The sequence below is a fragment of the Elgaria multicarinata genome, chromosome 8 (assembly GCF_023053635.1).
Source record: "Elgaria multicarinata webbii isolate HBS135686 ecotype San Diego chromosome 8, rElgMul1.1.pri, whole genome shotgun sequence".
Classification (NCBI taxonomy): domain Eukaryota; kingdom Metazoa; phylum Chordata; class Lepidosauria; order Squamata; family Anguidae; genus Elgaria; species Elgaria multicarinata.
In genome coordinates, this window is record NC_086178.1 from 81,356,824 (window position 1) to 81,384,570 (window position 27,747).

Genomic DNA, 27,747 nt, shown 5'->3' on the forward strand with positions numbered 1-27,747 from the left:
AAAAAAATAATGTGTTAGAGGTTGGGGTGTTGTTGTTTTTACAGATTAACTCTCTTTTTTAAAAAACAGGTAAATATGTTTTCAGTTTAAAGGATCTCAAATATAACACGTTCTGTAATGCGATCTCCGAGCAATTTTGTGACCTTTATTGGGAAGAAAGACTACTAGGAAAGCTTTATGATGCAGCAAATGGTAGCGCTACTCTGTCTGTAGGGTAAGTGATTCTTCTTTTCCACTTATTCAAGTTTCATGTAATGTTCCTTCCGACTTCAAACAACAGCAATAACTTTTTGATAACAGTTATAACTGGAAGTGAGTAAGACTGCATTACCCTCTCCAGAGATGTTGACTTGCTTTCCCTGCTGCAAGGACAAAAGCCAATAAAAATTCTGCTTCCCAATATTTTATCATTATTCACATTTGTATACTGCCTTTTCTCCAATATGGTCAGGATAACATACCCGGCCTTATCCCATTTTATACTTATAACCCTGTGAAGTAGGTTAGGCTGAAAGAAAATTACTGGTCCAAGGTTGCCCAGTGAAATTCATGGCTATGTGATGATTTGAGCCCAGATGTCTGCAGTCCTAAGATTTATTTATTTATTTATTTTGTACCCTTCCTTTCTGTCAAAAAAATTGCACTCAAAGCAGCTTACAGAACCAAATAAAATGGATGAAACCAATACAACAAAATGCAATTAAAAACCATAACAATTACAGAAAAATAATAATTATTAAAGACCACCCAATACACCAGACCCACTTACAGGTTAAAGGTCTTCTTAAATAAAACAAGTTGGCGTTTAAATGAGCCAACTCGTTTACAAAGCAGGTTTAGGGATTCATATGGGTAGTTTTATTAACTTGAATGTTATGCCCAGTGTAGTCTGAATGCACATGGTGCAGCAACTTCACTCAGCTTAAGCAGATCTGGTTGTGGGCTCCCCGCACTTTCAAGTGTCACATAAGAGAGCTTAGGAGAGTGGCTCGCCCATAAAGACAGGCAAGTTGCCTGAGATAAGGGAATACAGATTCCCACACTTTCACATGTGGATCCGGGGAGGGGCTGGATCTCCCTTGTTGTTTAAATAAAGAGGCCCTAGTTTATCCCAAGCTCTGGTGTCTGTGTCTTTATTCCATGCTTCCTTCTCCACTCGCAACTACTCCCACCACCACTGCCCCTTGCCACCTTCAACTCATCCATTATTCCTATTTTAGCTTTGCCTTGCAACCTGGCTTTTGAATATGTATCGGGTTTTGTTCTCTGATGGGAGTTCCGAATGAGGTATTAGAATTCTGACTGCAACCTGGCATGGTTTCATTATTCTGATTTTTTTCCCCTTTTGGTACTGGCCTCTACACCACTATACTTTAAACAGGAAACAATTTAGGCATTTAAGAATTGTGCAGGAGCTTAAACTGGCTGGCACCTCTGTATGGTCATATCATGAATACACTGACATAAACACGAATAGACTGTTGAGAGGCTATAAAACACCCAGTAGTTGTGACTGCAAGCTGCTATGCGATCAAAATTGAGTCTTTTAGGTTTGCACTATGCAATTAAGTCTCTTGAGGCTAGATAGATACAAATATATTAACTCCAAAACTCCATTCAGTGCATAAAAAAGTTATTTGGCTTCTTAGCTTCTGCATTAAGTGCAGGGAAGACTTAAAACGTATGGTTGGCATTTCATAACAGCTTATATCATGAATACTTCTAGTTTGACTGCCATGGTAGAGAAGTGGCTGAAATGCAGGAAAAGAAATACTGTGCTTTATTCCCTGATGCAACATGTTTCAGAAAATGGATCTCTCTGTATAAGAGAGATACTCATTTGTGTGGTACAGTTTATAATAGAAGTATATTAACATTTTTATTTTAAAAAATATTGCATTCAGTAATTTTTATTAAGTATTACTATATTTTACAGAGATAACTCAGAATATGTTGCAGATTTATTGAATGAAAAGTTAGGACCTATAGGAATTTATATTACATGCATGGGAAATCTCTTAAGTATCTTTTTCAGTTTCTTTGGGATTCTATCAGAGTGGCTTTCAAACTTTCTATTGTCAGGGAACCTTTCCACATTGGCTTGTTTGCCACAGATTTTTTTGGTGCATTGCAGAAGACCCTCTGGGTCATGTTCTAAGTCAATTCACATAGAATGCTGGTCAGCGTAGGCCTATTGGACTGCATTGTTTTCCTGTGTGAAGAGAGTGAATGCTGAAATATGCCTGAACACCCCACCCCCTTGCTATGCATTTCAAGGGAAGATTAGCAGTGATAGACAAAGGAAACCATTTCTGCCATTGTTGATCTTTTCATTGAGAAACTCCAGGTAATCTTCAAAGCAACACTAGAGTTTCCCAGGACACCATTTGAAACCTTTTGCTCTAGTACAAATCCCAGAAGCCAAATGCACAGCAATTAAGTTAGAACATGAGGGAATTGATGTGCCTAGACTGTTTCCTTCAGTTCTAACTCATTTGGGCTTTTGCTTTAGTAAAATGGTTTGAGCATTCTCTTTGCCCGTTCACATAAACGTTTTGTTCTGTGGCAATCATCTTCTACATAAGCACCGCTTAAACTACCTAGAAACAGTATCAGTGAATCTCTACAGAGTGGGGGGGGGGCGTTCATATGATTTCCCCAGCCCATGGACGCCACAAGCTTTAGTCAGTCCATGCACATTTCGTGCTGCCCTGCCATGGTCTGAAGACTAACTGGCATAATTCCATGCTGATAGGATTTTATGCTCTTACCATGACCACTGGGGTTTTTCTTGGTGTGTGTGTTTTTTGGATTTGTTAAAATGCTAAAACCTGATCCACATGTGTCTCTTAGCAGTCACTTGAATTCCAAAAGCAGTGGTTGTCATTGCTAAAGGTAGTCATGTGAAGTTTGCACATGTGTATGTGTGTGTGAATATCTCTATGCAGGTGACCTGATAATGTTGCTGTGCAATAAATGAGGTGCTGGCAATACCTAGTCTGCTAAAAGCGCAATAAAATTGACTTTGCACCTTCCCATTGAACCAAAATAAGGAAATAGGAGAACATTGTCAGTAATCTATAAGAGAGGTTTTCTGAGAGCCTTTCTACATGAGGCAGTTTATGTGCCTGTTATTGTGCGCTCATGGTAGTTTGTGGGTGCTTTACATGACATTGTCATCCTCCAGGGCCTTACCCTTTCTTTTCTTCCTTCCAATATTTATATACCATTCCATATTTAAAATAGGTTCTGGAGTGGTGAATACAAGAAATAAAACAGTAAAAATATAAAAAGATTAACAGCATATTAAAATTGTTCATTTTAAAACAGAATACCATTCTTTGCAACCATTTTAGTGGGTTTTTTATTTTCTAACTTAGAAAGTCTGGTATATCCTGAATACTGGCATGAAACCAAAGTGTATTTGCGCAATTTTGCTATACCACAGTGCCACCCAGTGGTTGTGTGATGGAACACATAAAAAGGCAAAGAAAGAAAAACCCTTAAAAGAAAACATACGTAAAGCAGAAAATCTGGGAGCAGAACCCTTGGTAAAGTGGTGGGTTAAAAGCCTCATGAGAAAAGCCCTCAGTGTCATGGGGTTGATAGAAGGAGGAGACAGAGGGTTTAATGGAGATGTGGGGAAAACTGTAGAGGAATGGTAGAAGTAGTGGGTAAAACGGCTGTGGAAGGCTGCAGCTGGGATGTCACACACAACTTGTGAGTTGCCTCACACCTGCTTTTCACCATATGTTGGCAGTGTATCAAATGCCCCCTGTTGAGAGCTGCTGGTGTCATCTTTCACTTAGATGACTTTAGGTGCAACTTGGAACCATTCTGCTATAGCAAGTAAGAAGGAAACGCTTCTGTGCAGGGAACAGATGAAAGTTGAATCGTCAGTGATTGCTCTATAGCAATCATTTGGGGATAAGCAAGTGGAAGGTAAGCTTGTTGTCATTGGATTACTGCTATCTCCACTAAGATAGTCATGAACAGACCAGGAGGGTGGAGAGGCCAGGAGAAAGATAAATATTTGAAAACCTGGATGAATAAAAAGTCATTTTTTAAAAAATAAATAAACAAACAGCCTTATAGTGGAGGCTCCTGGGGAAAACATGACAGGTGGCTGAGTTTGGCCACACATATTCAAGGTCTTATAACTCACAGATCTGTTTATTGTGTCAGCTGGGCCTTTGCTTACCCACTATACGAGAGTTGCTACATTGGAGAGAGTCCCATGCCTTTTGTGTCTGTGTAAAAGCACTGAAGCTTTTCCACTTTGACTCATACATACATGCATTTTAAGTTGCATTTGCTTTAATTCTTATATTTGAGCCTATATTTGACCTTTATAAATCAGTCATTTATAAGTAAGTAACCCGCTGTTTCCCTCTCTTCCCATTGTCAGAACAAATGAAACAAAAAAATGTGGCAAGACATTTCAGAGCCAAAACAAACCTAACAACCTTCTGAATGTCAGCAAGGAAATAAATGGTAAGAAAAGACCAGTGGGCGTATCTTGTGTTGATAATAATGAGACCACAGGATATTAGCCTGAAGTTATTCATTCAAGTTAGCAATGCCAGTATGTATCTTGAGGTAGCATAGCAATCAAACTGAAAGCTGTAGCCTTTCCTCTTGTTAAGGCGATATTGTGACATATTCCATCTGTTTAGACTTGTTAACGTCACTAGGCACACATGAGGAATTCAATATTTGCACATTCAGATATGAAGAGACCAGATCCACACCTCCTAGGCTAATGTATGGGTCAGAACTCAAGTTATCCACCAGTCTTTGCACTTTCTGATTGTTTGGAGACTGACACAGTTCTTAGCTAAAAATGTATCAAAATATAGTTAAAGTGCATATGTTGAGATAAAAGTACTTTTATGTGTACTAGAGAGCTTCGGCTATTGGGTGGTATAAAAATGAAATAAATAAATTTAAAATGCCTATTGAAATGTGAGTTGTTTTGAGGACTTGTGGGTTAACACATGCAAAAGTGACAGACTAGAATAGACTGATTCATCCTAACCCTAACATACCACATATATAAAGCTCAACTCCCTTATTGTCATTGCTGTCCTAAAATTACCGTGGTGCCATATTACTCCATGTTCTCAATCACTAATGTGCATTAGAATCTCCCTTCACCTACAAGATTGTATTGGAAAGGATGGACAAAATCCATGTATTTGCCAGTCTGCCTTTAACACTCCGGCTCTTACATTACCGGGCAAAACATGTTTTTGTTTTGTTTAAATTGAATTATTTTAAGCAATTGCACTTTGTTTCTTCATAGCTTAAGGTGGCTTCCAAACCACCACCCTTCAAAAAATGCAGTTTAGAATGACAATATGATAAACAATAGTTGATAAAAAAATATTACAGTCTTAATCAGCAACAACACAAGACCACACAGTGCAGCCACTCAATGATTGTAGGTTTACTGGAAGAACAGTTTTGCAGACTCTCCAGAAAAAATCACAAGATTTATAAACCTCATTGGGAAAAGTCATTCCATAAATATTGGCACAATTGTACTCAAGAGTCCTGCAAGATGCCCTCTCATCATACATTGTAGGCATTTGGAACAAGACCCATTTAGCAGAATGTACAGGCTCTGCGCTCATAGGGGGAAAGTATGTTTCCCAGCCATGAAGATTTTTGAAGGTTGCCAGTGCGACCATATGTAGAAAAGGAATATGTTGAAAGCTCTTATGAGCATTGGCTTGACAGCAATTGCATTTAATAGGAACATTATGCGATCTAGTGTGTTACTCTTTCCTTCCCTTCTTTCATTTTTCACACAAATGCAGTTTCTGTTGGTGATGTGGTGGCAGATGGACTTCTACAAGATAAGACTGAAAATGAAGTGAAATCACAGAAGGTTGTACCTGGAACTGAAATAGAGGGAGAACATTTGCAGATGAATAAATGTTCCCTAAGCCCAGGTTTGCCAGAAGAGAATCTAGAACAAGAGGAGCTTCCAGTAAAGATGGACGAAAATATTTCCTCCAGATCTCCCTGCCTATCAGAATTGTGTGGATTTTGTCCTGGCTGGAGCAGTGCATTCTATGGTTCGGAATGTTTTAGTTTGGAAGTTCTCAACTACATTAGAAAACTAGGAAAGCGAAAAGCTAATGGAACTCAAAATATAGATGTTAAAAATGTGGTAAGTATCCTGATTTTCAAGACTGAAAAAATGCATGTGCACTTACGGGTGGGGATGTAATATGGAATAATAAAAGTAGGAAGCTTTTTAATTCTTTCAAAGCTAAATTAATGCACCCTTGCACATATGCTTTCTATAAAGCACATTGACATGGGTGCTTTTGCAGGGGTAGGCAACCTAGAACACTGTAAATGTTTTGGACTACAACTCCTATGTTCCCGGAGCATTGGCCACGTGGCCAGGGGCCTATGGTAGTTGTAGTCCAAAACATCTGGAGAGTACTAGGTCACCTGCTTCTGCTTTAAAACATTAGATGTGCTCTCCCACTACCATTCTTTACAAAATAGGCTATTTCAAGACTCATTTGTAGTCCAGATATAGTAGGTGACAGCCTACATTGTATAGCAGTAGTTGGGGGCCATATCCGACCCACCTGGGGTTCCAGTTTAGCCCTCTGGGCTTCCCCAGAAGACCGTCTCCCTTTCCCAGCAATCATCAATTGTTCGGTTGTTTACCAGTTTTTATGCAGTTTTCCCTGTTCTAAAAGATGGAAATTTCTCTCTTAAGGCTTAGTTACTGGCTGTAAGAGCTTTAAGCTACAAACAGGTTGTATCTTTTGTGTTTTGACACCACTCCCTTTGCCTCTGACCCTGCCCACCACTGGAATGCAGCATCTGAAAGCTTCTTTGAAATTGAAAGCGGTTCCCAAGCCCTGTGTACTTTGTAGAATAACATGAACCAAAGCTATGATTTAGATTTAGTTCTAAAACCTGATGGTGGCGCATGGAGACTATATTGTGCCTTATCCATTGTGTATAGTTGAGAAGTTTGTTTGGAAGACCAATGAAGGCATTTTGAAAATGCTCTCTCTCTCTCTTATATTCTGAATTGTTTACTAGACTTTCAGTGCCAGCTAGTATCAAGAGGTTTTTGTATAATCTTACAATGAGCTTTAACATTTCCACAGTTGAGCTCACAGAAATATAACACTCTTGATATAGAAATCTCTGCCTGCAGAGGTCAAGAATGTAACAGAGACACCATTTAGGGACATGTTTTGAATTGAACATCTTTGGCTTTTGATTGTATGTACTTAAATGTGAAGCCTCTTCTTAAGAAGAACAGTATTCATTCACTTACCAAGATGTCTTTATCAACAAAAGTGAAGAATTTTAGCCTTCAGGCATCTCTAGCTTCAGGGAGAGCTTAGCTTAACTAGTCAAGAGAAGTTAGCCCTTAATTTAACAGATCAACAGCTTATGTTGAATTAAATGTAAGGATTATTTTTTTCCAACCCAAAAGAGAACTAGCTTACCATTGACTTTCGTTGGCTGAATTCTCACCTATAGTTTCCATCACATAATGCTTTTCAATACTATACACACACACACACACACTTACAATTCTACAAATGTCATCACTATTTACAGTTAAGCATAGCACCCGTTAGGCTACTCTGTTTTATTTAAGAAGTCATTCATTCTGATATTAAGTGCTGTGCTTTGTTGACTTGGTTTCTAATAGAAATAATTAAAATACTCAGTTTTATTACATGACTGCATATGTATCATCCACACATCTTGTTTTAACTTGTACGTATGCTAAAGCCACCATCCAAAGACCTTAAAAGAGAGAATGAACAGCAGGACTTTTGTGTCTTCTTTGTTCTAGAAGGATTCCTGGCTTTCACTTGACAAACTATTTTGAAACCTGGGAAGGGGTCTAAATGATAATTGTTTTTTCATTGTTTTTCTTTCCATACTGTAAGAACAAATGCTGTCTGCTAACTCAGAAGAAAATATGCCCTCCTACCATTTGTGTTTTGTTGCAGTTGGTTACTGGTCTTGGATGGAGATACATATCCATATCCAGATCAGATGCAACCATAAAGGGGGCTTTATAGATGCAATTAATCATGTACATCCACATCAGCTGCATGTACAGATCTCCTTTGCAGGACTGGGGAATGTATACTCTAGAATTGTTTTCTTGAACTTTGGTGGGGCTACTTAATATTTACATAGAGCAAGATTTAAATCTTTATTATTGTTATTATTGTCGTTATGTTATCATTGGTTAATTTTTTTTTTCAATAGGGGGAAGGATAATGTTAGCTAGTTTCACAAGTCTCTCAAAAGCTACAGGCAAAAGGCTTTTAGGAACTAAGCAGCAAAAAATGTGTACTTACAGTGTGAAAAACTGCTTTGGGTATCCCATGATAGATATCTGGGATACATAAAAACAAACAAACCCATCATTACTTGCTGTGTGACCAGGACTGGCTGTGATTGTCACTGGATATCTTCATAATTAATTTTGCGTATATATAATTTTATGGTCTAGCTGAGGTAACCTTTAACTAACATCAAAGATTCACTTGCAAATAAACTACGAACTTGCCACTGTTCTATAGTGGGGAGGAGGTTAACTTATATATGCATAATATTAATACAAATATATTTGTTCATCAAAGATTTGAAGGGTAATTTTTTTAGCAATGTGTTAAAATTAGTTTAATTGATTGGCTTGAATACCTATTTTTCTGAGAATATGGTGTATGGTATAGTCTCACAATTTCAGTCCAATAAACCATGATTTATCATATTGGAAATGAGCTGTGTGTCTGCATGCTTCTTCCTCAGTCCTTCCCTTCCCCTCCTTCACATGCCTTATTTTGGCAAAGATATTTTTGTTTCTTAAACCCCACTTTCCTATGACATCTGAGCATGACAATGATGGTTCAAGGGTTTGCTCCAAACCAGAATATGGCAGATCAGATCTTGCTTTGGACCACAGTTTCCATTTTCAGCATTCAGGTGAGGAGCTGGGAACACGCAGAAGCAAAATTTGTTTCCAGTCCAATAAACCACTGTTTAATTGGACTGAGGTTGCAGACTGAAGTAGGCCTACATGGTTGACTGCCAAAAATGGCCAGTAAAACTCTGATAGCATTTAGTTTTATCTTTTATACATTGCTTTAAAAGAGAATACAAAGGCATCATATGAGGCAATACCTGTTAGGATGCTTATTGAATCCAGCTTCTGCTTATCAGAACTCTGCAGAAAAACCATTTCATCATTATAAGATTACTTTCACTCCCCTCTGCCCCTCCCACCAGGAACTTGAACAGCTGATAATGATTGAGACGAAAAATTATAGAAAGAGTATAAAATACTACCAGAGGCTGTTGCATAAAGAGAGAAGAAGCAAAGGTATATTTGTAGTTTGTAAAAACTAAAAGCTGCACTATAGCAATTGTGCATCTGCTGATGCAGTGATCCTCATTGCACTTTTTAAATCCTGAGGTGGTGAAGTGAAAACTATGTTGCCCAAACTGAGGGGTCAGCTAGAAGAAATGAAATCAAAGATACAGTTTCTTGAACTGGTGAAGAAGTATCTACAGGTAATTCTTTGATGTATTTTTTTTAATTGGAATTTGATACCGACTCCTATATTGACAGTTCAGCATTGGAGGAATGGAGTGAAAATGTCCAATGTAACATTACTCTTAACTAGATAAATGTGGAACATTGGATTCCTCTTCATTAACACCATTCCCATAGTTTTCCACCCTCATTCCCTTCGCTCCTCCCAGGTGGAACAGTACTGTGTGCCGTAGAAGTAAATGGGAGCCAATGAGCATCAGTTTGCCCAGTCCTATTTTGGTTTTGGTTTTGTAGTCATGCTATAGTAGTTCAGAATATTAGAATCTGTGTGGGGGTTTATCTGTGATAGGCAGTGTGTGAAAGAGACAAAATCCCTGTCATGATGACAAATGGTTTATATGTTCTCGTACTCCGTGATACCTGTGGTGCTCTGTGCAGGCGATATACCCTTCTGGATCCCTGCTACTGAAGGCCAGACACTCACTATTTTGTGTAGAGGACTTATTTTGCCCTCCTGTAGAGCAGCATTGAATGACAACTACTCTCACAGGGGTGGGAAAGATAAGAGGTGCACTTAAGGACTCCATTGGGGTGATGACTAAATCCCATTCATGTAGAAAAGCCTATTCCTGTCTTCATTGCCCCATCCTGGTCATATAAGAATGAGCTTGGCTGGCCACTGTCAGAAATTGGGTGTCTCAAGTGTGAGAAATGTGTGGCCCTCCATATGTTGGACCAACTCGAATCCGCTCCAGCCAGCATGGTCAGTGATGATGTAATCAAGCAACTTCTAGAAGGCCATGTATCCCCCACACCTGGTTTATCTATGACCTTGTTCAGAGAACACACTAAGCCAAAGTGGTTAAGCATTTTGAGCTAAACATTATGGCTTGGCATGTCATGTGAACCATGATCTCACATGTCATGTGATCCATTCCTTTACACACGGTTTACACACGCTTACTAGCCATTTGCTGCAAGAGGGTTAGCAGCCTAACCATGGCTTAGTGGGTCATCTGAACAGGCCCTACGAGAGAAGGACTGTTCCTATTCTGTGTTGAGAGACCTCTGTGAGCACAATGAGGATATGTGCATGCAGTTTATGTGCCTAATGACCTTTGTATCCGTAGTGCCTTTGTTTCTTCTCTCCCCTATCCCCCGTTGTTATTGTAAGGGCTTGTCCTTTGTGCCATTTGGTCTACCTTGTTTCGTTTTGCTGCAGATTATGTGTACAGAAAAATGGGGAGTTGAACCACATAACCTTCTTACAGTGGTTAACATGGCAAGAAGCAAAGCACTGCCCATCAGCTCCTTGGACTGCATGCTGGTTTTCTATAATATAAATAAAAGTCAGTGTAATGACCATCAAAATCAGTCAAGAAATCTGCAAGCTGGAACACCGATTGGTCTAATGGCATATCTCTACTCCAGGTACAGCCTATTCTACCATTCCACAAGAGATGGTGTCTGTCTTACCCTGCTATTTAATGGAAACAAAGAGACATTCTAAGCTCAAGGGCACCTCATGTGTTTCATGTTGCCTGGAGAACGTAGGAAACTGCCTTATACTGAGTCAGAACATTGGTCCGCCTAGTTATGCATCCCCTATGCCAGGGTGGGGAACTCTTTCAACCCAAGGGCCAAATTTCATTTCAGAAAAGCTCTTGGGAGCTGTGTTCCAGTGGTGGGCAGGGGCAAAAGGACTGGGGCCAAAAATACAAAAAATGCCAGCATACCTTAAAGCTCTTATTACCAGTAACTAAGTATTAGGAGAGGCATTTCAAACTTTTGGATGGGGACAAACTGCTCAAACGTCAGTAATTCACTAAATGATTGGTGCGTAGAGGAAAGGGGGTGGGATCACAGAAAGGGGTGTGGCCATCTGAGGAACCTCAGAGGGCCAGATTAGGACCCTAAAAGGACTGGATTTAGCCCCCAGGCCTGTGGTTCCCCATCCCTTACCTACACTAATTGGATTTCAGTTTTCCAGGATTTTAGACAGGAGATTTTCTGTGTCCTATTAAATTTCAGTTTGTGGTGATGGTCAATAGACAAAGGGAAAAAATCCCTAGTAGAGAAGAGGAATTTCTTGTGTTTGCATGCAAGTCCTTTCCTTTCCTTTTCCAGTTATGGAGGAAGATGAACCTCAATCTACCTGGATTTGGGATCAGAGTTCTTCAGGGTGTTCCAATTCTAAGTCAGCAGCACAGTATATATATAAAAGTGCAAATACAGTTTGGTGCAAATGGTTAATTTGCTCAAGGGTCAATATTGGAAGGAGAGTAATGGTGTGGAACAATACAAATTGGAATGTATGTTCCTTCTGCTACTTTACAAAGATAGCTAGCTAACGTATCTTTGCTAACATACCTCCTTACCTACTTTCAGCAATTCTTCTTTTCCAATTTAAGCATAGAGAAACAAAGTTCGGTCTTTTGCATTGTGACACTTGAGACAAGGGGGACTTGTCCCCTGCTCTCAAGTCCAATGAAAGGTTTTCTGTCATGTCACGGTTAGGGAAGGCAAGTTGAGCTCTTGTTTTCAGGAAATACTCTTTTTTTTTCTTAGCTGTAACTACAATAGGAATCTTATGTGTTTCGTGCTCATTAGGTAATTGCTCCCTTGGTGCATTTGTAGAGAGCGTACAGTAGATCTTGTCAATTCCCTAAAATGTAAGATTGTTGTTTAATGCCACTAATTTTAAAACATACAATTTCTTTTTTAAAAAATTATTTTAAAGGAAGATAGAAAATGCAGGAACTCAAGTGATATAGATATTGAATCAATTCCTTTAGCTTTTCAGTTTTTTTTCTTTTCCAAGAAAGCGCACTTGAGTTTGCAAAAAAAAATTTTTTCTTGTACTCTGCAGAAATGCATTTTTGGAAGGCTATGTACAGCAGTTCCTCTTCACCTTTCGTTATTTCTGCACACAAGAAGAACTCTTGCAATTTCTTCTTGATAGAATCATGATCACCTTACACAGGTAAGTGTTGAAATAATGTTGAACTAAGATAAATTTCAGTTGACCAACGGGCATTTTTGAAGCCTTCTCTCTGTCCCATCACAATTGTGAATGGTCTGCGTTCATAGACTCATAGAACAAAAGAGTTGGAAGGGGCCTATAAACCCATCGAGTCCAACCCCCTGCTCAATACAGGAATCCATCTTAAAGCATACCTGAGAGATGGCTGTCCAGCTGCCTCTTGAATGCCTCTAGTGGGGGAGAGCCCACAACCTCCTTAGGTAATTGGTTCCATTGTCGTACTGTCTAACAGCCAGGAAGGTTTTCCTGATGTCCAGCCGGAGTCTAGCTTCCTTTAACTTGAGCCCATTGTTCTGTGTCCTGCACTCTGGAATGATCGAGAAGAGATCCTGGCCCTCTTCTGGGTGACAATCTTTCAAATACTTGAAGAGTGCTATCATGTCTCCCCTGAGCCGTCTCTTCTCCAGGATAAACATGCCCAGTTCTCTCAGTCTCTCCTTATAGGACTTTGTTTCTAGACCCCTGATCATCCTTGTTGCCCTCTTCTGAACCCCCTATTTTTATTTATTTTTAACTAAAAGCATTTATTTAAGTTTTCTTAGGGGGGATTCATACGTTTTCTTAGGAAGTACAATTTCAAGGAAGTACAATTTCAAGAAGGAGTTTTCTTCTTTACTTGATTTAATGAGATTGTTAGTGAGCAATAAGGTAGACCTCACAATATTCCTATATGCTAATGATACTCACCTAGAGACCTGTGTAATTTGGCCTAGCTAGCACTTTTATAGTTAATTAAGAAGGCCTCTCACATAGGCCATTTATTTACAGCTTCACCTTGAAGCATTTTAGCCAGCTGTATTATCTCATTCTGTGAGACCAGATGAGATTTGTTTCCCATGGGAAGGAAAGCCCCCTTTCTGTGTGCCAGCCTGTCAGCTCCTAAACTAGGGAGAGAGACCTATAAAATCCAATTTAATAGCTTTGCTTTTTGGGTCTAGCTCCAAGGGGGAATATGCATGCTACCAGCCTGGAGATACTTGTGGTCCTAAGGGCGACTTCTTTGATCTTGGGGACCCAGGAAGACATTCAGCTGTGACAGCTTCATTGGCTGATGAGATGTATGAGCGTTCTCTGCTTATTTTTCTTTCTGCATCTACTTTATATCAATAAACTGTCATCCTTTTGCACAAGTGTTTCATCTTGGTAATTCAAAGGACTATTTTGACTCGGACCTGACAGAATTAGGACCCCAGATCAATAAACTTTTACACTCTCATTTTGGCCCCCAAATGCACCCCAATTTCAGTTGCTTTTCTTTTATTATATGCTAACAAATGAAGATACACTTTTATCACATGGTCATATCTGCTGGTCATTTCAGTTGTGCAGGCATCTTTATTAACTTTATATTGCTGATTGTTTTTATTTGGATTTTATCTGTATTTTTCATGCCTTTACAATTTGTATAATGCCAAGAGAAATGTATTTACAAGGTGTTTAAATAACCTAATAAATAAATAATAATTGTTTCAGTTCTTGATGTGATAAGCTAATACAGATAATCCTTTCAAATATTTCAGTGTAATTATGTAGGGTAGAATATGTAAATATTCATTTATTCACCAGCTTTTTATTCTTCTTAGTTCAAGCCTTGAATCTTGTTCGTTGCTTAGCAAAATATACCATCGCAGTTTCTCCATTCTGCAGACTTGGATTGAAGACTGTTATGCCATAGACTTTACAATAAACCCTGGCTTTATGAGTACACTAAAAGACTTTATCATTTCCAAGGTAATTCACTGTTTTGACAGGAAGCTTAAGGTAAATGTCATCTAAATCGAAGTAAGTTATGATGTGTAAAATTACAGCAGCATTATAAGAGAATTCCATTCTAAATATAATTGAAATGAGAAGAAAAAATGCCTTGAGGATCCATGCATTTTGTTTATAAATGACTCTAGTAAAACAGGATTTATTTAGGATAAATTAAAGCATTTACAATTTGAAGTATAAATCCACAGAAAAATGTAATTATGGGTTCTTCGTAGGTAGTTCCACTCAATGGCTATGGCAAATGGTTGCTGTCATTTCTTGACAGCATTACTAGCAGGAAAGGAAGAAACATTTCTCAGTGGTACAGGATGGAAGAATGGGAAGAAGTGGAGGAGATCAATGAAACACCATCTTTAAACTCTTCATGCAAAAAGCTCTCAAAAGATTTTTTACGAAAGGTATGTGGCTTCTTTATTTCACTTTATAGACCAGGAGCACCTGGCATGTACCACATTATTTAGTTTTGCTTAGTTCTCTTTCCCACCATACTGGAAATGCCAGGATGTTACAATGTATCTTTTTCTCTTGAGGAATTGCCTTGCCAAGGTCATTAAATAAGCTTTATGTCTAAATGGAGATTTGAATCTTGATCTAGAAGATTCATTTCCCCATTAATGCTATAGGATGCAAGAGTACACGGGTTAGGTTTCAGACACCTTGAATGCCTCAGAGCTACAAAACTGGCTTATTCTATAGATTGGCAAAACACCTACCTTTGGAAGGCACTGTGCATAGCACTGGAACTCAACTAGCTCCAAATGGACTGCAGATTGATTCTTCTGGGCCTCTGCCACTATCATTCATGCCCTAGTGATTTCCATATTAGATTATTATAACAAGCTCTATGTGGAACTGTCCTTGAAAAGCACTCAGAAATGTGAGCTGGTGTAGAATGCTTCCACAATGAGAACATATAATACCTATTTTGTTTGATTTGTACTCATTTCCTGTCTCAATTTAACATTAAATCCCTAACCATTTTGGCACCTGGATACCTTAGGGACTGCCCTTTTCCATAAATTCCTCTCAATGCGCTCTGCTCAACATCTGTGGCTTTGCTCCAGATTCCCCGATCATGAAATAAGATGGGCAACTCCTAGGAGTAGACCCTTTTCTGTGGTGGCTCCTGTCTTGTGGAATGCTCTTTCAAGTAAGATCTGTGTCGGGCCCCAACACTATGGTGTTTTAGGCATTTAGCGAAAGCACAACTGTTAAAAAAGGCATTCGGTTGAATGTTCTCCTGGATTTCTTCTTTTAATACTGTTTCCTTTATGGTTGTGTTTTATGATACATTGGGCAATATCCAACACTGCATGTGCAGCTCTACTGGTTATGTTGCTAGTGAGACTTGCTACTGATACAATAGGAAGCTAGCACTTCCTAGAGCTACCCTGGAAACAACCTGAAATATTCATTTATGGAATGAGATAGGTCTGGAGGGCTCCCTTCTGGATACAGCCATCTTGGCTCATTTTTGGTTGCTTTAGGAAGGTCTAGTTTCTTGTCATGCTGAACGTGGGTCCCACTTGATATTGACCAGTATTTGTAACTTGATTTTTAATGTTGTTGTGTGGGTATCTTTTGTAAGCCATCTTGAGTTTATCTGGTGAAAAAAGCAAGAGATCCATTTTTTAAAACAAAATAAATTAATTAAAAATTGCAAATAAATAATCAGTTAACACCTTTGATGCTGTAGACCTAAACACACTTACTAGGGAGTAAGCTTCATTGAATACTATGGCACTTACTTACAAGTAAACATACATAAGATTGCACTGCAAAATGTTTTTGACCATAGGTGTTATCATCTGTAATTTAGGAGTTATGATATTTGAATGGAAGACTACACATTACACATTACTACACAGTTACAAAGCAGCAACAAAAAATCCAAAATATTACATAGTCTTTGCCTCAAAGAGAGAGAGAGAGAGAGAGAGAGAGAGACTACTGTTGCTGTTGTTTTAAAAAAGTCTCTATGTATAAGTTAATTAACTTGCTTAAATGTCTTAAAAATACATTGAATTTGATCATTATGAAATACCATTTCCCGTACCCTAAGGACCTTCTAGTTAATGTTATTGGCCTCATAGTAGGGGAAAAACATTTTAGTGGCCTAATTGCCATTAAATTCTTTTAAATCCTCCAGAAATGATTACATAGCCTACAGTAAAGAGAGAAAATGAAAAACCTGGTCACAGTTGATGGTCTTTGCAAGACGTTTTTCTGTTCAAGTATAAGAGCAAATGGAAATGAAGAAACCACTGAACAGGGAAATGCAGAAGTTGTGGTATTTTTGAATAAGATTTTTTTGCAAAGCAATAATATGCACAAGGAGAGAGAGACTCTTAATGTTTTCTTGGCTAAAGGCGGAATGATACCAGTTTGAGTTCTCTAAGGGAGTAGCTAGATTGCAACTGGCAAAGAGTTAGTTGACAATGATGTTGAAAAGTCTGGAAATTTGAAAACTCTAAAAGTCCACCTATAGGCACACAGCTCTGGGAAATAGGCTGGAGATGTGATGCCCAACTGCTCTTCTCTGATAAGCACTTGCATTTTAAACTAGCTGTGTTAAGATGTTACCAAAGAGTAAGGCCTCTAAGGATAAGGTCTGGCAGAAGGAAAGGAAGTCAGTGCCAACGGGGCTGTCACTAAAGGACAATACAACAGAGGATAATCCCTCCTGTTGCATATAAAACCCAGTTTTCAAAAATGTGTGAGATTCTTATCAGGGGGATAAGGCAAGGAACGCTGTGATGAAATGGGTTTTTATAAATAAATAATATAAAAATAAATAAATAAATAAATAAATAAATAAATAATATTTCGTTGTTTGTGTGTATAGTTTTGAATGTTTGGCTGTGGGTTTGCTTTGCTTTGGCCAATCCTTTTTATTACAGGCAGTGGTAAGTAGGGAGGAGGGGGAGTTAGAATCTTGAGCTGTTTGAATAGTGTCGTCTGATTGGCTGTTTCATTTTTAGTGGAGAGTGAGCGAGAGGATAATGGAGGGAGAGTTTACAGGGTCCGGGGGGGGGGGTATAGTTTTTTGGGGGAGGTTAGTTTTTCCTGGGAGGTGAAGGAAGGTATATTTATTTTAATAACAGTAAACATAAGTTGTATTTAAATATATTTTCCTTTATAAATAAGTTTCAACATTGTTGTGTCATTTTAACCACGCTTTCTCAGTCTTAGTTGTTGTCATAGATTGGTGATATACACCCACACTCACACACAAAAATAAATAAATAAATAAAATTAAAGGTTTATAGTTCCCTTTTTTAAAAAAATGACGGTGGTGGCAGTGAAAGAGAAGAGGGTAGTGACAGCACAAACATCCTATTTATTGAATACAAAGATAAAAAAAATCAAAGAGAGCGCTCGCTCGCTCTCCCTCCAAGAAAGAGTAATAGTTACCTACATAGTTGCTCTAGATCTGCCAAGTGGCCAGCCTGGGATTCCAGGATAAGAAGGAGGATGTGGAACATGACTGTGCCAGGGATATCACTGCTGAGTGAGGGTGGGGAGCTTTTGCCCCCAAATTTGCTAGAAGGTGCTAGATCTTAAACTCTTTCCCCAATGATAGGGGAATCAGTTTCTCAAGCCTTTCATGCCCTCTGTTCTTCTTGGCTGTTGGCATAGAGACATTGTAGCAGCAGTCCAATTTATTAAGGACTAGACAGAGTGTTTGCTTGATATATATGGCTTTGAAAAAAACCCTGCAAGTTTTATTTCTTGCAGGCCTCTCTCCCTCTTTCTCTTAGTGCAAGTTTTGGAACTGAGACAGTGTGCTTGGCAGCTCCTCAGAAGTTAATGTTTACTCATGTATTGTACTGATACATTGTTGGGAACCTTGTTGGGAAGACCTTTGTTGGGAAGTTGGTTCTGTGTTAGAGCAGAGCCTAGGATGGTGTGCAAACTACATAGGTCACCCCACCCCACCCCACATTAATCACATCCTTTGTGCATGAATTATAATCACATATTATTGTGCAGCTTTGCTCCCTGCCCCCACAAAAAATAATAATCATGTAGACGCTCATACAATCATATTAATTAGCTTACAGTACTGTAAAACTTAACTGCCTAGGTTTATTGGGGGATGGGTGGGAATCTAAGTCTGTATAAGCTTGCATATGAATTTGTAGATGATGTAAGAATGAATTCATTTTTGTTTGAGTAAAGGTATAGATGAAGCAAATGGCTTTTTTTTTCTTGTACAGAACTTTAATTGGAAGCTCTCAAAAAGCAGTGAACCTTTTGCAGCGTGTCATATAGATGGACAACATAGCATTGCATCAGCTTTACCAAAGCCATGCTATACAAACGTAAAAGAAGAATTCTCAGGCTTCTATGCTAAAATAGATGAAGGACCATATTTCTTAATAGAACATACTGCACAACAACTGTGCTATCAGTTGACACTGCTAGAACAGGTAAAATGGGTTCTCTTTATTAATTGAAAACAGTGGTATGCAATCACTTCTCTATTTCTATGTTCTTAGCACTATCAAACCCTATCCAACTACATTCCTGCCTTTTCCACATGATCACATGCTCTTTCAACCCTATAATGTATTAAATGTTTATATATATATATATATATATATATATATATATATATATATATATAAAAATTATATATGTATCCATTTGTACCTAATGGGAGAACAGTCCTGCTTTGTGGACTATGAAGATAAGTTGAGCGCAAAACGTTAGTTAAGCTTGGGGCCAGTTTACAGTCAGTATTCAGATAGTTGTGAAAACACGGAAACTGAGTGGTTGAGTGAAGCCAAGTCGAGCAATCACAAGTGGTTGTGTGTAGAGAACAGTTGTGAAGCTGCGGATGCTTCATGAGCAACTTCCATATCAAGCCCTTTGAGAATGTGATTTCAAGAAGCGCCCAGAGAGCTTCGGCTATTGGGCGGTATAAAAATGTAATAAATAAATAAATAAATAAATAAAGATCTTTTGGCCCTGGGAGCTGGCAACATCCCCAACCCACTTATGTGAACTGGCTGCTTCAAATGCTGCAGGTAATGTAAGTACTGGGTCTCTGTGCTAGTGTCTCCCACGGTCAATTAACATATTTCCTAAATGAATCTTCCATTGTGTGGTTCAATATGCTCATGCTGTGCCCCTCCTCTTGAAATCCTGGTTTTCCTGTGAAATGCAGAGATGCAATTGACACAATTACTTCCAAGTGCCATCTCCCACTGAGCAGAGCCCATTCATCTCCTTGGTATATGCCTGCGCTTAGAGCAGAAAAGCAAGTTGAAATGCAAGTATGGGTCCTGTCCAACAGAAAGGCTCACTTCTGGACCTAGTCTTTGGTGGTGATGGTGACAAAGAAAAATATTTTTCCACCATCCTTGCGTCTTTACAGTGCCATCCATTGGAGGTTTTCAGGATGGTTTGGGACATCTTGCCCAATAGGCAACATGAAGGAACCCTTGCTTTGCCAGCGAGTTTGAGCATAAAATCATTTGCATCCACCACAATCTAGTTACTGTGGTTAATGGATCAGCCAAAGGAGCTGTCAAGGACACCTTCTTATGTAATTTTATGGTGTGACTCAGTTATTAAGTCCTGAGGATGTGGACAAATGCTTGGCTAACCAGATATACACTCAAACCTTGCCCCTCTTGGCTTATTATATGTAGTGGGGCTGGGTGCAAGAGGTGTCTCTTTAAGAGAACAGGTGGTTTGAGCTAATGTAAAAAGTACTGTGGTAAGACTGCTTTTGAAGAAACCTGCTTTGCACCAGGAAGATGTGAGCAACAATTTGCCAGTGGCTAATATTCCCTTTCCGAGTAAGATGCTCCAACAGGTGGTTGCTGGCCAACTCAAAGTAGTCAGAGGAGAAACTGATTTTCTGGATTCATTTCAGTCGGGGTTCAGACCTAGGTTTGGCACAGAAACTGCTTTGGTTGCCTTGTGGAATGACCTTTACTATGTGAGAAATGGGGGAGTGTGGCCCTGTTGACTCTCCTTGATCTCTGAGCAGCATTCAGTATCATTGATCAGAGTATCTTTTTGAAAAGGCTCGCTAAGTTGGCATTGGGAGGATGACAAAATTATAGCTGTACACATGATAAATTGTATCATATCTTTTTCTGTTTAGGAAATGTTCCATAAATGTCATCCAGTACACTTCCTAAATTCTAGAGTGCTTGGAGTCAGAGACAAGAGTGTGCCTCTCCAAAAGTAAGTTTGTTGCTTTGTTAGCTTAGTGATATACTGTGCAGTGGAAATCTTTTTAAAAAAATATGCAATATGTACAATGAGAAAATTAGTTTAAGACTTCAATAATTATTATTATTATTATTATTATTTATTTATTTATTTATATAGCACCATCAATGTACATGGTGCTGTACAGATTATACACAGTAAATAGCAAGACCCTGCCGCATAGGCTTACAATCTAATAAAGTTGCAGTAAACAGTAAGGAGGGAAAGAGAATGCAAACAGGCACAGGGAAGTGTAAACAGGTACCAGGTAGGGTGAAGCTAACAGTATAGAGTCAGAACAAACTCAATATTAGTTCTAAAGACAATATTACCCAGATAATGTTTGAAATTAAACATATTTAAAATCCCCTTTTAAGCAAAACATTTCAATAAAATGGTAACATATATCTATTTTGTATTATAGCATTTTTCATTGATTAATAGACTAGTGTTAGCCAGAGGCTTGCATACTGCAATTGGGAGTGAAAGATTTTGATCTTATATTCCTCACTGTATCAATTTGTCTTGGCAAGAAACTGTATCTTGGCCTCCCAAAGACACATTCTGCATTCTATCTTCTAGTATAGGTGTGGGCAGAAGGTAGGATTGGATCTACTGGTAAATCTTTGGATGATTTGCATTATATCATCAAACATATTTAATTCCCAATCATTTAAAAATAGTAGTACCAAAATGACTCTCCACCCACCTTAAATTATACTGCTAAATTGAAGGAAGCTTGAGGTAACCATGACTTAATTTTTGTGTGGAAGGATTGTGAGCTTCATTCATTTGTTACTCAAAACTAATCCTTCAATTCTAAGTGTATGTCTTTTGAAGTTGGCTCTGGTTTGTGGATCTTAAGGGTCTACTAAAAAACAAAGTAGATCCCACCTAGGCATGGGAGTGACACCACTATTTGAGAAAAGCTTATAAAGTGAACAAGATCAAGATGTTTGTTAGGCAACTATTCACAGAAGGAGATAAAGTGCTGTTTTTCAAATGGTAGGATGAGATTGCTTAAATATACTCTTTTTAGATTAAAATGTGTAGCTACAATTCCTGATACGTACAGGGCAGGATCTACATGACTGCTTTAAAGCACTTTGAAGTGCTTTATAACAGTTTTGACAACTGTTGGGGCCCAGGACACACTCCATATACCATTTTCAAAACTGTTATAAAGCGCTTTAAAGCGGTAGTGTAGATCTGGCCCAAGAGTCTTCCCCAGCTAATTAAACTCTTGATAACTTTCCCCTCAGACCAGCTTTCCCTAACCTTCACCTCAGCCAGTCACTCGAAACAGCATCTTCCTGATGTTTCTGACTCCTAGAATGATTCAGATGTTTCAAGGACTGCTTGAAACTCTTTGGTCCTCAGCTAAACTTCCAATTATTAACCAACTGACTTCCAATTATTAACTTTCTCTCTCTCTCTCTCTCTCTCTCTCTCTCTCTCTCTCTCTCTCTCTCTTTCTCTCTCTCACTCCCCCCCCCCCCACATATTGGCCAGAACCTCTGACTGATCAGTGGTTCTATAAGGATATTCTAACCACCAGACAAATTTGTTGACCTCCTGACCAATTCAAATTGTATTTTACTACTTGCATGACATCTGTGTAAACAAAGGCAGTCCCCCACCCCTAGTCATTTTGTAACTATCATGGAGAAGACTCCCATCCACAGCAACCTTAACCAAGGCAGCGACACTTGTTTAATACGCAATAGCAAAACCAGGTTTCTGGCCTACTCGGTTACATTATAATCTCACTCAGAGGTCACTCCCAAAATATACTATAAAACAACAAAAACAAGAAAAACAACATAGATAAAATAAAGGCAGCATTTCTTCATGCTATGAAATGGAGGAGAAAGGGATACGATGTTTGACTGGGCTCATAGAGAATATTCTGGTAAATTTCCAGGTTTAACAGTATATTTTGGTAAATTTCAGATGTGAAGGAGCAGGAGAGGTTTGGGATGTCAGTCTGGGGAAAAGGCTGGGGAGAAACCTCCTGCATTGAGCAGGGGATTGGACTCGATGGCCTTGTAGGCCCCTTCCAACTCTGCTGTTCTATGATTCTATGAAAGAAAGCAGGGACTTAGTAAAATTACTGTATTTGTCAATAGAGGTAGATGGGAGAAAAGCTGAAGGAAAAGAAATGGAGGGCATTAGAAGACAGAAGTGAATTAACCTGGCATCTAAAAGTCTTGAAAGGCCTTGGCCTCCCCTGACCAAAGAATTGGTTGTAAATTGGATAAGCTGAGCCATTGATCAAGGTTCACCTTCAGGCCAGAAGTTTGGTAAATTTCTGAGGCATCTGGTGCTTATCATTTTGATAAGCTCTGAAGAGCCATGCTGACCTTGCTCCAGCAGGAAAACTCAGGGTAAGTCACCTACTTTTCTACTACCCATCTTCATCTCTTTGCCTCATAGTAGCAGTGAATCAGCAGCTGCATCATGTAACTGATGCAGCACTGATTTGTAGCCGCCACAGGGGAAAGACAACACCAAGACAGCTCCCAGGATATCCATCCAGTCTGGAATCATTATGATTTCTTTACAATGAGTTTGCTAACATTAATTTTTGCTAACACAAATAAATAATTAGTATTTAAATTTTGTAGATGCTTGTCTTTTACAGAGCTGCTTCCTCTGGGCTATTGCCACCTCAGGCCTATAACCTTTTTGTGAAAGACTGTGTTCAAGACGATTACCTCTTGCAGCTTTTAAAATATGCAGACAATGTCAGTACCTGGGTTGCTGCTGAAATAGTAACAAGCTACAGTTCTAAGGTTTGCAAAAACATAATAATTCATAATTAAAAATTTTGTGTGTGTGGATGATTCTTTGTGGTTGATTCCTTTTCTGCTGTTAACATCGTAACTGCAGTAGCTGCAAGGAGAATAACATTCAAGTGAATGGAGACTGGACATAACAGCTTCCAAGAGTGTGTTTTCTCAGGAACATGGCAAAGAGAGAGAATAAACCTATGTCCCCATTCCCTAATTCCCAAGTTTGCACAGGCTCCTCCTCTATTTTAACCCAGCAACAAACCATGGTTTGCAACTCTGGTTTGTGTATCCCTCAACAATCCAGAGTTCCAGGTTCACAGGTCACATCAAACAACCCAGGAATGGGGCATTTCTATATTGTTTATGAAAGCTGATGCAAAATGGAAGTGGTGAGAGTGCGGGAGGCTGCCCTGCCAGTTCATGGGTTAAACAACCCATGAATTGATGCTGCATGTGAAGCAGTTTAATGATGTAGCTTAAGAACTAACCAACTTGCCAATTCAACAGCCCCATATTCCTGATGCTGCTTATTACTAAAACAGACCTGCACTATGTTGTTCTTGCTGGGCTGCTTTAATAGTCCATTAGTACAGGAGGATGGTGTGGTGTCAGCATACCCTGCATTCCTATCCCATATATTTATTCTGTAATTTTTTTGACAGAAGTAATTCATTTTCGTTCACACACTTCAATAAGTGAAATTTGATTGATTTTCTTGCTCAGCTTCTAAAGCAGGAATATTGCTAACTCTTCTTTTAATAGCATTTCCTATTCTTATCTATAGCACTTCTCAGAAATGCACATAATTGTTAATTGGTAACCAGAAAACAAGCAATTAGAGAGCAGCAGTTTTGCTGCTGTTCAATAACAAGTTTGATAGAGACAGAGTTTCACAGAATGAAGAGGTCATAAAATAAATATTTTTTGATACCCTGTTTCACCATGTAAAGCAAGATTTGTTAATTATAGTAATTTATCTAGTCTGACACTATAATTCTTTTTAGCCAGCTTTTAGATTTGGTCATTGATGGATAATGCATTTCAACTCATTTTAAAAGTTGGTTTATACGGCATTTAGCTTTTTCCAGTTGAATTCTCATAATAATCATACCTTCTCGACTGTGTAACAAAAAGTAACATGTTTACTGGCAGCATATTTGGCATTAACTGAATGATGATACATTTTGTAAAATATTTATTATAATTGTTTTTCAGGTGCAGGTGAATTTACTGTCAAAATTTCTCTTCATTGCAAAATGTTGCTATGAGCAAAGAAATTTTGCTACTGCAATACAAATCCTAAGAGGCCTGGAAAATCTCATTGTGAGACAATTGCCAGTGAGTAAATATTTACTTTGCAGTTTATACAGGCAATGTAGTTTTTTAATAATATTTTGAAGAGGCAAAATTATGTATTCTACCTCAAAGACTAATCTTTTTATTTTATATACTTCTATGTAGGTTTGGAAATGTTTGCCTTCTAAAGTATCTGACATAATGGAAGAACTAAAGGCTGTTGAGGTACAATAAAAATAATCCTCTCTATTCTGTGTTTCCTAGGGTGACCATATGAAAAGGAGGACAGGGCTCCTGTATCTTTAACAGTTGCTTGGAAAAGGGAATTTCAGCAGGTGTTATTTATATTTATTGAAAACTTTGTGAAATTTCCTCTTCATCACAACAGTTAAAGCTGCAGGGGCTATACTAGAGTGACCAGATTTAAAAGAGGGCAGGGCACCTGCAGCTTTAACTGTTGTGATGAAGAGGGAATTTCACCAGGTTCCCCATATACAAATGACACCTGCTGAAATCCCATTTTCAATACAACTGTTAAAGATACAGGATCCCTGTCCTCCTTTTCATATGGTCACCATAGTGTTTCCTAGTATCCTTTCCCTGACTAGATTTGAGAGGCAATGTGGTGTAGTGGCTAGAATGTTGGACTGGGAGTTCGAAGATCCAGGTTCTAGTCCCCACTCGGCCATGGAAGCTTGTTGGGTGACTTTGGGCCAGTCACAGATTCCCAGCCCAACCTACCTCACAAGGTTGTTGCTTTGAGGATAAAATGGAGAGGATGATTATGTATGCTGCACTGGGTTCCTTGGAGGGGAAAAAGGAGGAATAGAAATGTAATAAATATAAATAAAATAAATAGATTTAGTACAACTGCAAAGGTAAATGATACCTTTGTTAAATCAAATTATAGGATGCTATTGTCCTGTCTTGTGCTTCATTCTATCCTGCTTTCCTATATATGAAGTTGTCTCATTTCGAAGTAGTCTGAAAACACTGAAGGATATTGAATTTTGTTTTATTTTCTGTAGCACCTGCTGATAGGCATCTTGGGATGCATTATTTTACAAATGTATATTAAGAGCAACAATAATTTCTTTTTTTCCACGAGACCAAATGTCTGCTATTTACAGTGAGGCAACAACTGCTTGTTAGATAGAATACAATCTTTCACCTTCTAAACGCTGTGTTTCTACCTTTGAGCTCTGCCCCTAGAATCTGGCTTGCTAAAACCAGAAGTGTTGGCTAAGTGAGTTTAGTAATTCTCCTAGCCTGATTATAGCTTCTGAAATGGATTCCAGATGAGCTCCATTTTCAATAAAACACTTATGCTTCTGCATCTGTTGTTCAAGATGTGATAGTGTCCTCTCCAGATGGACCTAACTGGAGGCAATGCTATGTTTCCCTGGGTGGAATGACCTGCTGGCATATAGACTCTGTTCTGTATTCCTGTATATCCTTGACAAATTGTTTAACAGTGGCTGAGAAGGTGCTATCAAAGGATTTGGGAGACAGCTGCCTCATACACCCACTTAAAGACCTTTGCGAGGGAGGATAAGAAAAGACATAAAGAATAAATAAATGCAATCTCTCCAGGAATGAGCTCTGTCACTAAAATCAGTTTCCAGGACTGAGTCCATCCAATCTCTGGCTCAGGTTAAGACCTAAATAACTTCCCTACACAATTTCCTTCTCAAATCTAGGTTCTTTTTCCTTAAATACTACAGTATTATAGTACCCAGTGTGTTCATTATAGTGTACTAAAATATTGCCATTACGAAACAACTTTTACACCATGTTCTAATGTGTCTGTATATGTATCTATGCAAATTATATCAGGTGTTTTTAAAAAGTGACAGCTTGTGTTTAATGGAAGGAGAGAGGTTTAAGACTTCACCAACAATCCCATCAGCCCATGTTCTGGCAATGCACATCCAGCAGCTTGAAACTGGAGGATTTACTATGAGAAATGGCACATATAAATGGACTAAACTTAGGTAAGCTTACTTTTGTACAGAGTTCTTTAAAACCATACAGAACATCAGAAATGAGAAGTACATTCATTATTTTGGCCGCTTGTTAAATGTGTTATTTTATTGCAGAATGCTTCGTGTATCTTTGCAAAAAAAGATTTTAAAATATTAAGTATATAAAATTGTGCACTTAAAGGCCTTTGCTAGACCACGGGTTAGCTCCGGGTGAACCCCAGGTTCGCCCCTGTGCATCCAGATGATGCACAGGGGATCCTGGGCTCAGGCAGGGGTCAACCCTCCCTTGCCCCGGGGTAACGGGCTGCAGTTGTAGCCCAGTATTTCCCGTGGCCGAGACCGCAAGCATGTAGACCGTTCCGCCACTTTTCGCGGCTACAGCAATTACTTGTGAGTAGCTGGGAAAAGCGGCGGACGGGGTGCAACACTCCGCAGGAGCGCTGGGCCCATTGGGACAGGGGGGGAGATCGGAGCCAGGGGGAGATCGGGGGTGTGGTGATCAGGGGCAGGGGGAGATCAGGGGGAGCGGGGAAATTGTTTTTTTAAAAAAACAGCCTTACCTTTCATTAGTAAGAATTAAAAAAAATGGCAGACGCGATGTGGCTTTCCTGCAGCCCGTCGCATCTGATGTACCGCGGGCTCGCCCCTCCTCCTGCACGGATTCCCAGGTAGGTCTAGCGAAGGCCAAAGTCTTTCTTTACTTTATCAGCTATTTTAAAAAACTAAATTATTTCATTCATCTCTTCTTTTTTAAAGAAACATTGCAAAAGTTGTGAGCCAGGTCCATGCATTTCAAGAAAATCCCTACATGTTCCCTTCAGATCACCAACTACAATCTTTCCTAAGACAAAGAATAGCCTCTCTTAATGATGCAGACATCTCTGCCTTAGCAGCTGACAACTGTACGAATTTTCATCAGATGCGAGCTGAAAAGCAGTCCCGAAAAATCCAGGACACATTGCACAGGATGAAAACAATGTTTCAGTAACTGGTTATATTTTATGTTTGTCTAATATTTTAGGTTTAAAGTAATTTAAATTCTTGGGCTGGTTACCAGAT

At 38.9% G+C, this 27,747-nt stretch overlaps 1 protein-coding gene across 1 annotated transcript in view; it reads left to right on the forward strand.

The window, feature by feature from the left end:
* Positions 1 to 27,747, forward strand: part of KNDC1 (kinase non-catalytic C-lobe domain containing 1) — a 72,273-nt gene extending 44,526 nt beyond the window's left edge. The window contains exons 15-30 of the mRNA XM_063133275.1: positions 70 to 214; positions 4,409 to 4,494; positions 5,823 to 6,178; positions 9,298 to 9,391; positions 9,485 to 9,582; positions 10,788 to 10,996; positions 12,435 to 12,548; positions 14,192 to 14,339; positions 14,597 to 14,779; positions 18,602 to 18,814; positions 20,503 to 20,585; positions 23,257 to 23,407; positions 24,623 to 24,745; positions 24,869 to 24,928; positions 26,540 to 26,697; positions 27,445 to 27,747. Of these exons, the coding sequence (XP_062989345.1) occupies positions 70 to 214; positions 4,409 to 4,494; positions 5,823 to 6,178; positions 9,298 to 9,391; positions 9,485 to 9,582; positions 10,788 to 10,996; positions 12,435 to 12,548; positions 14,192 to 14,339; positions 14,597 to 14,779; positions 18,602 to 18,814; positions 20,503 to 20,585; positions 23,257 to 23,407; positions 24,623 to 24,745; positions 24,869 to 24,928; positions 26,540 to 26,697; positions 27,445 to 27,676 (2,453 nt within the window). The 3' untranslated portion in view covers positions 27,677 to 27,747. The remainder of the gene's footprint in view (positions 1 to 69; positions 215 to 4,408; positions 4,495 to 5,822; positions 6,179 to 9,297; positions 9,392 to 9,484; positions 9,583 to 10,787; positions 10,997 to 12,434; positions 12,549 to 14,191; positions 14,340 to 14,596; positions 14,780 to 18,601; positions 18,815 to 20,502; positions 20,586 to 23,256; positions 23,408 to 24,622; positions 24,746 to 24,868; positions 24,929 to 26,539; positions 26,698 to 27,444) is intronic.